The 11,045-nt window shown below is 45.7% G+C and overlaps 1 protein-coding gene across 1 annotated transcript in view; it reads left to right on the top strand.

Annotated features, from left to right (window-relative positions):
* The window catches only part of ARHGAP32 (Rho GTPase activating protein 32), a 146,370-nt gene that overhangs the window by 81,540 nt on the left and 53,785 nt on the right, over positions 1-11,045 (top strand). Inside the window, 1 exon segment of the mRNA XM_031062733.1 lies at positions 872-953. Within this exon segment, the coding sequence (XP_030918593.1) occupies positions 872-953 (82 nt within the window).

Below are 11,045 nucleotides of genomic sequence, written 5' to 3' on the forward strand. Positions count from 1 at the left end.
CCTGTGCCTCCAGAGGATTTCATGGATGTGCCAACACGACTGGCACAGTCCTGCCTCAGTTCTGCTCAGATGAGCTTGGGGCCATCCTCTGGCTCTTCCCCTCATGTTCCTGTGGTGTTTGAGCAGACTTGGTGCTTCCAGCTGTCCCAGTCACAGGAGTGACAATGGGACAGGGAATCTGCCCTGCCTCAGGTGAGAGTCTGGGGCAGTGCTGGTGCCTGAGCTCCGTCTCACAATACAGGAGCTGTGCTGGGTGAGCAACACAGAGAAAAGGTGGGAAAAGATGCACCATGAATTAAAGTTACCAAAGTTCTGCTCTGGTCTGACTTTCACCTGGGATGAGAGTAAGAAGAAAGTTGCTGAGAAATAAGAGAGAAGGTGGGGATGCAGGGGAGTGCTGAGTTTCTCTCTGGTCACAGCTTAGCCTGTATCTTCAGACAGGGAAAGGGAAATAATTTCACTTCTCCCCAGATACAGCAGCCCCTCTTGAGTGGCATGGGAATTCTGCAGGCATATCCTACTGCAAGAACACATTAGGATCCTTCCCACAGCCTTTAACCCTTAGGCTGGTTTAGAGGGGCTGTCCAGCCTTTCTGCCTTTGAGGGGTCGCAGGGAGAGATGCTGAGTTAAAGGGCAGTGCAGGGACACTGCAAATTCAAAGGTAATCACTCCAGGACCCTGCAGTGCCTGGGGCTCTCAGATTGTTCTCTCTCAGGTGCTGGCAGCAGAGCAGAACCTGCAGTTGTCAGTGACTGCTGGTCATTTGATGCTGGATCATGTCAGGGAACATCACCCAGGGGGAATTGAGGGGAGATGTGGTTGAACACTTCAGATCATAACACTCCATTTCCTCCTTCTGTTTTACTCCAGGTTGGATTCTTTCCCAGTGAATGTGTAGAACTCATCAACGACAAAGTCCCTCAGTCCGTGACCAATTCGGTGCCAAAACCAGGTGTGTAATCAGCTGTTCTTGATGCAGTGAACTGGACTGGAGTTGTCTTTGTGTGTTCTGTGTTGAATACCTCCTTCACACGTGTCATGAGTGTTGATCATCCCCTGCACATCCTCATGCCCCTCTGTGTGTCGATCACCCACACGTTGCCCCTCTCTGGGGAGCTCCCACTGTTGAATGTCCTTCACCTGCTGCACAGACTTGGATCAGTGTCCTCCTCCTGCCTGACTTGAAGGATTTAAACCTGTCAGAATTTCAAGATACTTTGAGCAGTCTGTAAAGAGAGATTCCATGAAACATCCCAGTTCTGGGTGATCAAGGGAGTGTTGCATGTCAGGATGTTTTATACAGAACATAGATGAGCAGGAGTGTTTGTGCTGATCACATAGAATAGATTGCCTTGGTACTGGAAGGTTCTTTCTGCTTGAGGATAAATGGAGGAAGTTGGATATAACAGAATTAGAATGCTGGTTGCTTGTGCTTTGGGTACATGGCTCCATTTGCTTCCTACTGCCTTCTGGAGAGTTCTGTATTGTAGGAAAAACAGGCAAATTAATCCAAAGTTCTGCTGAAGGAAGGAATAATAAATAGAGAATGGGATTCTGGATCTTACTCTACTGTCAACCTTCCCATCCTTTCAGTGTGTTCTGGAAGTGTTTGGCATTAGGTGTGCTGGCATAACTGAGATCTCTGTAAAATTTACTGGTGGGGAAGCTGAAATTTAAAAAAATATATCTCCATATTCATATAGCTAAAGATATTTCTATATATCTTCAGTATCAAGAAGTTTCAATGTGCTATTCTTGCTTAAAATGTTAAGCAGCTGGGAAGGGAAGTTGGTGTTGAACTGGTGTTCTTCTCATTCCTCTTCTCTATTTTAATGATGTTCCTTATCTTGTCAGATTGCTGACTTGACCCTTTTAAACAAATAGATGCAATTCAAAAGCTTGACATTTGCCAAGGGAAATATCAGCATTGAGTCAGCTCAGAGCTCTGGGGTTTGGTGGAAAGCCATGGATACCCAAGCTGTGAGTGCTCTGCAGTGATCTGTGTGCTTTGGAGAGCTGGCAGGTCGGGGCAGGGCTGTCCTCAGCCATTGGCACTGCCAGCCTCTGACACTCCTGGGAATATGATTTGGAGTCAGAGGCACAGAGATGGGCATTCCCTGGATCCAGGACCTGCCTGTGCTCCATCAGCTAAAACAGGAAAGGCAACTTTCAGCCTAAACACAAGCAAATATTTATTGTTAAACGTGACTCAGGCCATTCAGTGTGCTGAGCTGCTGGGGAGCAGGGTCTGCTTTGGTGGGAGATAATGGAGCAGAATGGATGAAGGGATTCTGTTTGGCTTCAGCAACACCATGGGGGATGGATTTCCCTCTTCAGCCCTGGGAAATGTTTGGTACAAAGTTGGCACCACAAGTCCATGTATCATGAAAAGTAGTAAGTTGGAAGATATTGCCAAGTCACAGAGGTGTCCCCTGACCCTCCCTGATGGTTATTCCATGGGTACATCAAAAGGCTCCTCTAGGAGAGCTCTAAGGAGCTTTGAGACGTAAGGAATGCTGCAGCTGATTCTGTCATCCTGCCCCTCCTCTGCACACACAATTCCTGGTGCCTCTCCTTGGGTGCCTTCTCTGTGCACCTTGGGAAGTGACAGCACTTGAGTGAGGTTGGCAGGGGTCTGGAATTCCTTCCTTGGATGCTGCAAAAGCTGCTGGGAGAGGAGTCAGGGAGGAGGCTGCTGTAGTTAGGGAATGGTGGATGTGGTGCTGGAGGACTCCAGGAACTCCTTGGCTGGATGAAAAGGGCTGTGTGAGATGGGTGAGAGGAGGAAGGCAGGAAGGAGTTCCAGGTCCAGGCTGCCAGCACAGCCCAGGGTGCTGCCCAAGGGGAAGCTGGCTCTTCCCGGGGGCACCCTGCAGAGCTGGGAGTGGCATTGCTGGGATAATGCACTTTGCTCGCCCATATTCCTGCATTTTGTGTTTTCCAGTCCACACATTATGCACACAGGGTATTTCTCATGCACTTTAATACCCACATTAATTACTTTTCTCCCTGTACCTGTGTCCCCAAGGACCAGAGACTTTCCTAAAAGTCTCCCATGGAGCTGTTGTCCTCACTTGACATTAGCAGGGTATTTCATCTTGAATTAATGGGAAGTTTTAGATTTGGCCTTGACGAGCTGCACTTATCAACAGGTCAACTTTGATTTCTTTGATCAAAATATGATGTGTGGAGCATCCAGGACATGGTGTATGTGCAGAGTAAAGCTCTTTGCCACGAAGGAGTTTGCAAACACAGAACTCCTCATGCTGCTTAATTGTCCCTGGATCTGTCTGGGCTGAGGAACCTAATGAAAAGCAGATGGAACTTCCTGCCCTGGGTTTCTGTTATTATTTGTAATTAGAGGGTTTGATGTGCACAAGGGATGGGGACAGCATTTTAATGGAGCCATAAAATATTGCAGTGGTCTCTAGCAGGGCAGTGACTGCAGTTCCATGGAGATGAAACACAGGGAAGGGCAGAGGAGGGTTGGGTTTGAGGGCAAACTCTGCTTTTGGAAACAACATTTTCATGGACTGTGGCAGGATGTGCTTTGTACCAGCAGTGATGGAGCCAGGGCCTGGGATGAATGATGGAAAATGGGAAAATATAGGAAAAACAGAAAAACAGAAAAACCATACAGAGAACTGGCTTTTTATTCTGTTCTGAACAGTCAGAGTCCCGTGAAAGAATACCAGTTTTGCCCCAAGTCACCTCTCAAATATATTTGACCATAAAGTCTGGAGTCAGGAGAGGAAAGGTACCTGCTGAGAGGTATTTTCCCTCCAGTGTTGGACTAAGCCTGTGCCCTCTTTTTTTCATCTTCAGTCCTGTAGGAAAATGCTTTTTGTTTTTTTCCCAGCTGGGATACAAATGCTTTCCTGAGTGTTTCTATTTATGTAAAAAAAAACCTGTGAAGATCTAGGAAGGCTCTGTGAGCTCATCAAATCCCACATTTCTTGAGCATTTTCCTTTTCTCTAAATTCTCCCAGTATTCTTACAGGATACAATACACTAATGATAATTTTTTGGCCTAAAATATTCTATTTGATATCCACTATTTCATAGTTCATATTATCAATTTAGCTGAATTTCAGTGCCACAGTAAATGGAATCAGCTTATATTCATGAGCATTTTTAGAGATTCAGGATAAGGCTGCATTTGAATTTCAGATATTCAGAGGGAAGTGAATCTTTTAAATATTCAGTGCTGCTCAGAAGGAAAAATGTGAATAGCTGCTCTGGATTTTCCTTCTAAGTGAACATTTGTGAAGTGCCTGAACTTTGTGCTGTGTTGACTCTTCTCGTCCCCCTCTGTCCATCTCTTTTTTTGGGAACAGTGTGTTTATGTCCATGTGTGCTCGTGCTGTTCCCACTCCTCAGTCACAGTCAGTGTCTCAGCTCTCTCTTTCAGTCCCTTTCTTCCTCAGAATTCGTAGTTTAGCAGTATTTTAACCTGTATCTCACACCTTACCTCATATCTGCAGTTTGTTTTTGTCTTTTCCTAACAAGCAGCATCTTCCTGTGACCCAGCTTCACTGCAGTGGCCTTGGCAGGGTCATTCTGGGGAAGGTTTTAGACTTGGTCTTTGCTGGGGAGCAGCTGCTTTCAGTGGGGAAACACAGAATTAAGAAAAGAGGGACAATTAGAGCTGAAGAGAACAAATGGGGGTAAGAAGGTAATATTTCACTTTTTTTTCTCCCTCCAAAATAAGCATTTTTAAAGCCTCAGGGATCATTCTCACAAATAATGTAAAACCCAGCAACTCTGCCCAACTTTATGGAGGAGTTTTCAACTTCCTCTCTCATCCATTGAATTTATATTTAAGAGGTGAAGTTGCTCTTATGGGACAGAACATTAAAAGGTCCCCTGTCAGTATTACAGGTTGTTGTGAATGACTAATTTTCTTTTTAAAACCTCAGTAATAGATTGATCTGCACACCCAATACAAATAATCCACTGAATTTTAGGAGGATTGAAATTTAGCTCTGGATCAGGCAACAGGCTCTGCCCTGACCTCCTGCAGGCTCTGGTCAGTGCTGGAGAAATTAATTTTAACTGCAAAGATGCAAATTGAGACACATTCACTGAGCTGTTGTAATCACAACAAAGCCATGCCTGGTTTGAAACAGGCTCATTTTTAATCCCTGGATAAAAGAGATTGTGGTCAATATTTATTTTGATAGAAATCAGAAAGGAGAAAGTGCAAATAGAGCTTAAATTCTGCAGATGCCCAGGCTGAGCAGCCATTTGACACTGATGAGAGCATCATGTCTTAATTAGTGCTTTTATAAAGAAAACAGGGGAAGTGAAAGTGTACATAATTAGTACCAGTCTTGTTAATCTGAAGTAAACAAAGGAGTTGTTTGGTGTTCATGCCACTGTCTCGTTAAAGCTGAATTAAATGGAAAAGTGCTGAGCCAAGGCAGGTCTCCATTGGCAGGGGGAGGCAGAGAAGGGATGAGCACCCAGAGCTGCCCAGCAGGAGCTGCTGATGAGACAGGAACTGCTTCCAGCCCTGCCAGGCCTCAGGACCAAAATCCTGCAGGGAATCCTGATCCTCGGGCACGGGGATGCAGGAGCAAAGGACAGCAGGGGGGAGTGCACACTCCCTCCAGGAGAGTCCCTGTCCATGTCTGGGAGGCGCTGCAGGATCTCCCCAGCTCTGAGAGCCACCAGGACCCAGCCAGCAGCTCCAGCAGCTGCAGCAGGTCTGTGCCTGCTCGTGGGGCCCTTGGGCTGGAGGAGTCCCAGCCCTGCCATGTTCACCTCCCTGTCCCCAAGTGCCACATCCCACCCTTCTCCTTCCCTCCAGAACACAAGTGTGGGGCTGAGGCAGAGCTGGGCCTGCCTGCTCTGCAGTGCAGGGGTTTCAGGAGGAGCACAGCAGCAAAACACAGCTCTGAGACAATTATTCTGCTTTTTGCACAGGATGAAGAGTAAGAACAGCTTCTCCTTTAGTACCAGGAGAGAAGAAGGAAAATTCAGTATATAACAAAATTCAGTATATAACAAACCATGTGCTGTTAGGCAGGACTGGGATGGGCCTTGTGCTGAAAGGTCCAACATGCAAAATGTTGGGGTGTTTTCTGAGCTGGGACACAGGGTGGGAATTCCTGGATCCTCTGAATTTCCCAGGTGTTTAGCACCAAACAACTTGAATGATTGGATGTGTTGTATTGTGCTATTGATAGCCCAGCTGAGCTTTGTGTGAAATGAGCCCATTTTCAGTGCAAGCATATTTTAACCAGCTGCTTTTTGTTTTTGTTTTGCTTTTTTCCTTTTTTTTATTTCTCCCTTCCCAGTCTCCCCTGCCCATGGAGCCCGTCCAGCGTCCTGGAGCTACTTCCCCCCTTGTATGTCTTCATTTATTCCTTTGTCCTTCTTTCATTCTTGCCTTGTTTCTCTGTCTCCTTTTTCTTTCCTTCTTCTTCTGTACATGAAGGTCAGTAGCACTGATGCCTCGAAGGATATTTAGGGGGAACCAAAACAAATCTTTGTTCTAAGGGGCTTTTTTAAAAGATATTTGGACAAAAAGTAATACAGCAGGGAAAGAACAAAGCTGGTTATAGCTCTTTTCTGGGGTGATAGAATCATTTTGAATCCATAAAAAGATTGAAAATATTAAAAAGAAAGAAATTAAGTGTCAGACAAGCAAGTTTGAACGTCAGTGTGAAAGAAACAGAAGATAAAAATGGGTGATGGGGAGGAATTAAACATAGTTATTGAAGTTTGTTAGAACATGGCAACCTTCAGAAGCCAAATTTATTTATTTTTTTAAATGAGGGAATGGTGTTTGTGCTAACATCTGACAATGCCCAAAGTGAACTAATATTTGGGTTGTTTATTCATAGTCCTGCTTCACGTTGCCATGCTCTTTTTTAGATCCTGCTAGTGCTGGTCTAAATCTCACAGCAATAACCTGGTGTCAGTAAAACCTGGGATTGGTCATGTAGATTTATCATTTTTACAGCAAATGTCTCACTTGCACAAATCAGCTGCCCCTGGGATGTTGTTTGGATTCCCTAAGTCAGTCTGAAAACTTGATATGCAAATACTGTAAAGAGACAATTATAAAATCTATAATATTCATGGCAATGCACACAGATACATCCTTTGCCCACCCACCCACTGCCAGGCTGCTGGCACAGACTGTGCTGCTGTCCCTGGAGAGCGGGGAGCAGGCAGTGCTCCCATTCCCTCCAGCACAGGAAAACCTGGTCCTGCTGGGAAGAGCTGGTTTCCTGACACCTTCCTGAGCACATGCCAACACCTCCAGACCCTGCAGGCAGAAGGAATGTCCAGAGGGGGAGAGCAGGGGCTGTACATTGACAAATATTGACATATTTGGGATATGCCATTGAGAGTGAGCTGAGGCTTCTTCCACTGCCCATGTCCAAACCCACAGGAGCCAGGGAATACTGAAACTGGGATGGAGGTTTTAAGAATGAGGGCAGAATTTATTGCTGTGACTGGCCACGTCCACTGATAAATAATCTGACAGAAAATTTAAGAGGAATCAGAACAGTGAATCTTGTAAGATCTGAGGAGTTCCCTTTGGGCACACAAATAGGGAGAAAAGATTTTTCTTCATGTTTTTCCATTTGTACAGTCAAGTTCCTTGGCTCCTCAAGCCCTTCAGAGATGCAATTCCTGCCAAGGATCAGCAGCAGTTAAATTCAGATAACACAGGGAGGCTTTAGCCTGCCTATTTTTTCAGGCAGACTTTTTTATTAGGTTTTTAACACAAAAAAAAAGGAATGGCCACATTTCTGGTTATTTAATGCCAGTGGTCAGTGCTGAGTCCCCCTCCTCTCTCAGCTGTGAGAAGGAAGATTCTGACAACAGAGCAGCTCTAATATTTCTGCTCAAAGCTATGAGGCTTATTAGTGCTTCTGCTTGTTTTTCCTATGAAATTAATTCCTTGTGACAGCCCTGTCCCTCTGTGAGTCACAGAATTGTCACAGAGATGACAAACTTGGCTGTGGCTGCTCTCAGAGCACCCCTGGAGAGCTGGGGAACCACATCCTCCCCTGGATGAGCACTCCTGGGCTCTGGGGCTGTTTTATATTATTCCTGTGTGCCACAGATCATGGCTTCCACTACCAGGAATTTAGAAATATTTGTGTTTGTTAGGTGTGGGGGATTTGAGGTCCTGTTCAGGTTTTGCTGGTGCAAGGGGGAAGTTCCTTTCTGGGCTCATTTAGGCACTGAAGTTCTTTTTTGGGCTCAGATAAATGAGCTGAGCACTGGACAGGGAGGCAGGGGCTGGAAGAGGGTTTTGTAACTGGGACAAAGTGCCCCTGACCACAAGCCCAAAATCTTTGGTCTCCCAGCCACAGCAAAGGCTGTTCTTCTGCAAGCTGTGCTGTGTTAAAAATCACTGATTTCTCCTCCAGCTTTTGCCAACATAAACTGACATCTATTTTATATAATTTTTAATACTCTTTTAACAGTGAAAACTCTGCTTAGGGTGGTCTGTGCACAGCATCCCAGAATCCCAGACTGGTATGGGTTGGAAGGGAGCCTAAAGATCATCTGGTTCCACCTGCTGCCTTGGGCAGGGACTGGAATTGGAATTGGCCTGCACACACTGTGCTCACTGCTGAGCCAGCTCCAAGCCCAGTTGTTCAGGCCCCAGCACCACCCACTTCATCCCCAGCTCAGTTTTCCAGGGATTTGGGTGTTCACTCAGCTTAGTTCAGCTCAGCCCTTGGTTTTTACTGTTCACTCTGTGAGTTCAGTGGATCAGCTCCCTCACAATGTCTGCTCCTGCTTGCACACAGACATTGATGGGCAGGAACAATTCAGGCCTAGAACAGCCCAGAGAAGCTCAGCTCTGCATGCCCTGCACTGAACTCTGGATTTCTCCAGCTCTGTCTCTCTAATTGCTGTCTCTCCATGCTGAATTGTTGGTCTCCTGCAGTCCCTCTAGGAGATTTTTAACCTTGTCCTCTCTCTTGCCTTCTGTCTGTCCCTGTGCCCCCTCCCCTGGTTATCAGATTTGGAGATGGATAGTGTAAAACCAGGCTCTGCATTTGTTACCGAGGCTCTGAACCAGTCCCACCTGAGCTCAGGTAGAGCCTGTTCTGTGCCATCACTCTCTGTCCTAACCACCTCTAACCCTGTATGTGGTAGCAATAACCACTCACTAACCCCTAGGCTTGCTGGCAGAACCTAGCTGTAGTGTAATAAGTAGTGAAATAGAGATTTATTAATTTCTTTTTATATTAAAAACTGTTGGGTAGAAAAGCCAGTGCCTGGTTCTGAGAACCCGCCTTCTGAGGGGCAGATTTTCTGCATGTGGTCTCCAGACCCAGTGAGTGAATCCAGATCTTAAGGTGCTGCTCAGCACACCTGGGCCTTGCCTTGTGCACACTCTGCAGTATCAGCTGCCATGTGGGTGTTAATCTGTGTATCAGAAATCAGCTTCTTTTCTCCCCCAGCTGCTGCATTTCTAAATATAAAGTGTTCTTCTTTTCCCAGGCTTTCAATTGTGCCTCACTATCCAAAGAGTTTGCCAAACCCTCTGTGACCATGCTCTGGAGGGAAGAGCTTTCTTGAATAAGAGAGGGAAGAAATGTGGTTAAATATATAGTTTTATGGCAATGGAAACAACCCTCCTGTGTGCCCAGTGCACTGTGAGAGCAGAAAACAACTGTGTTGTGTTGTCATTGCCATGACAACATGGCTGTCTCTTGTCAGAACTGGCACTAGGTAAAATTAAAGTGTTCCAGTGGAACTGAGGAGCTGAGATGTGTCCCTGGTACATTTTATGTAATGAAACATTTGATCCTCAGTTATTGAAAGATATTTGACAACAGACATTCCCATTTATTTCCTTGTTTTCCTGGACTTCTGTTTCCCTGGATCTCATAAATGCTTGGAAAAAGACTGTAGGCGGGATTTTAGGGGAGCAGAGCAGCAACACGTGGGAGCTTCATTTCTAGGCAGGCTTGGCACCAAGGCAAATGGCAGAGTTCTTGCCCAGGCTTCAGACAACGTTGTCCCCTGTGTCCCTCTGTTTCACCCAGTCCCTTGGGATTGGGGTTGAACTGTACCTTCCTAGAGGTCATCCCAGGGTAAACAGGTTATTATTGGATATTTTATATTAAAGCAATGCTGATAAATACAGCCAGTCAGAGCTCATTTCAGTCCTGCTATCCACAAAATCATGGAATCATGGAATCCCCCGAGCTGGATTCACAAGGATCATCCAGTTCCACTCCTGGCCCTGCACAGACACCCCAGCAATCCCCCCTTGTGCCTGAGAGTGTTCTCCAAACACTCCTGGAGCTCTGGCAGCCTCGGGGCTGTGACCATTCTGGGCAGAGGAGGAACCTTTCCTGATACCCAACAGCACTGGCAGAACATTTCAGTTTATGAAGGAGCCAGTGCTGGTGCAATTCGGTGACTGAAGTGCTTGGTAAGTGCCAGGCCTCTCTTCTAATTGTATTTGAACTGATTGCAATTCTTCTTGTGGTTTAGGTGTAAAGCTCTGCTTCTGCTGCAGTCCTTGTCTGGATGCTCATTGTCCTTCTCCAGTCATCAGAGGAGGATTTATTTTTAAACTAGGCTTTAGGGCTTTATTTCAGTCCCATCAGAAGTACTGAAAGCTTGCTTTAAAAGCTATTATTTTGCTGGTAGTGTGGATCTTGGATACATTAGGAATGTCAACCTTCACCTTCAATAATTGTGTTGTTTTGCTGGATTTCAGTGCAGTGAGCTCTGGAAAGTGCTTATTTACCCTGAATTGCTCCAGTAATTACTTGGTTTCAGGAGAAGGGGATTTATTGCAGGTTCTGCTCTGGACTATAAGACTGTTTAGTCCTTTTAGGTCTGTACTGCAGATCAGAACTGCAGCAGCATTTTCCTGAGTTTTTAATTTCATTTCTCTTTCTCTTTGCCATCCTCCCCTTGTTTTAAGTCATTCGTCTTTTGTTCCTTCCCATATTTTGGCAGAAAGGGATGAGAGCTGTGGGCTGATCTGTGGAAGTGCTGCTAAATACAGGATTCATCTGGTCCTCTATGAAATTTGCACCATAAA

This window comes from Geospiza fortis, unplaced genomic scaffold, assembly GCF_000277835.1.
Source record: "Geospiza fortis unplaced genomic scaffold, GeoFor_1.0 scaffold140, whole genome shotgun sequence".
NCBI classification, from domain to species: Eukaryota; Metazoa; Chordata; class Aves; order Passeriformes; family Thraupidae; genus Geospiza; species Geospiza fortis.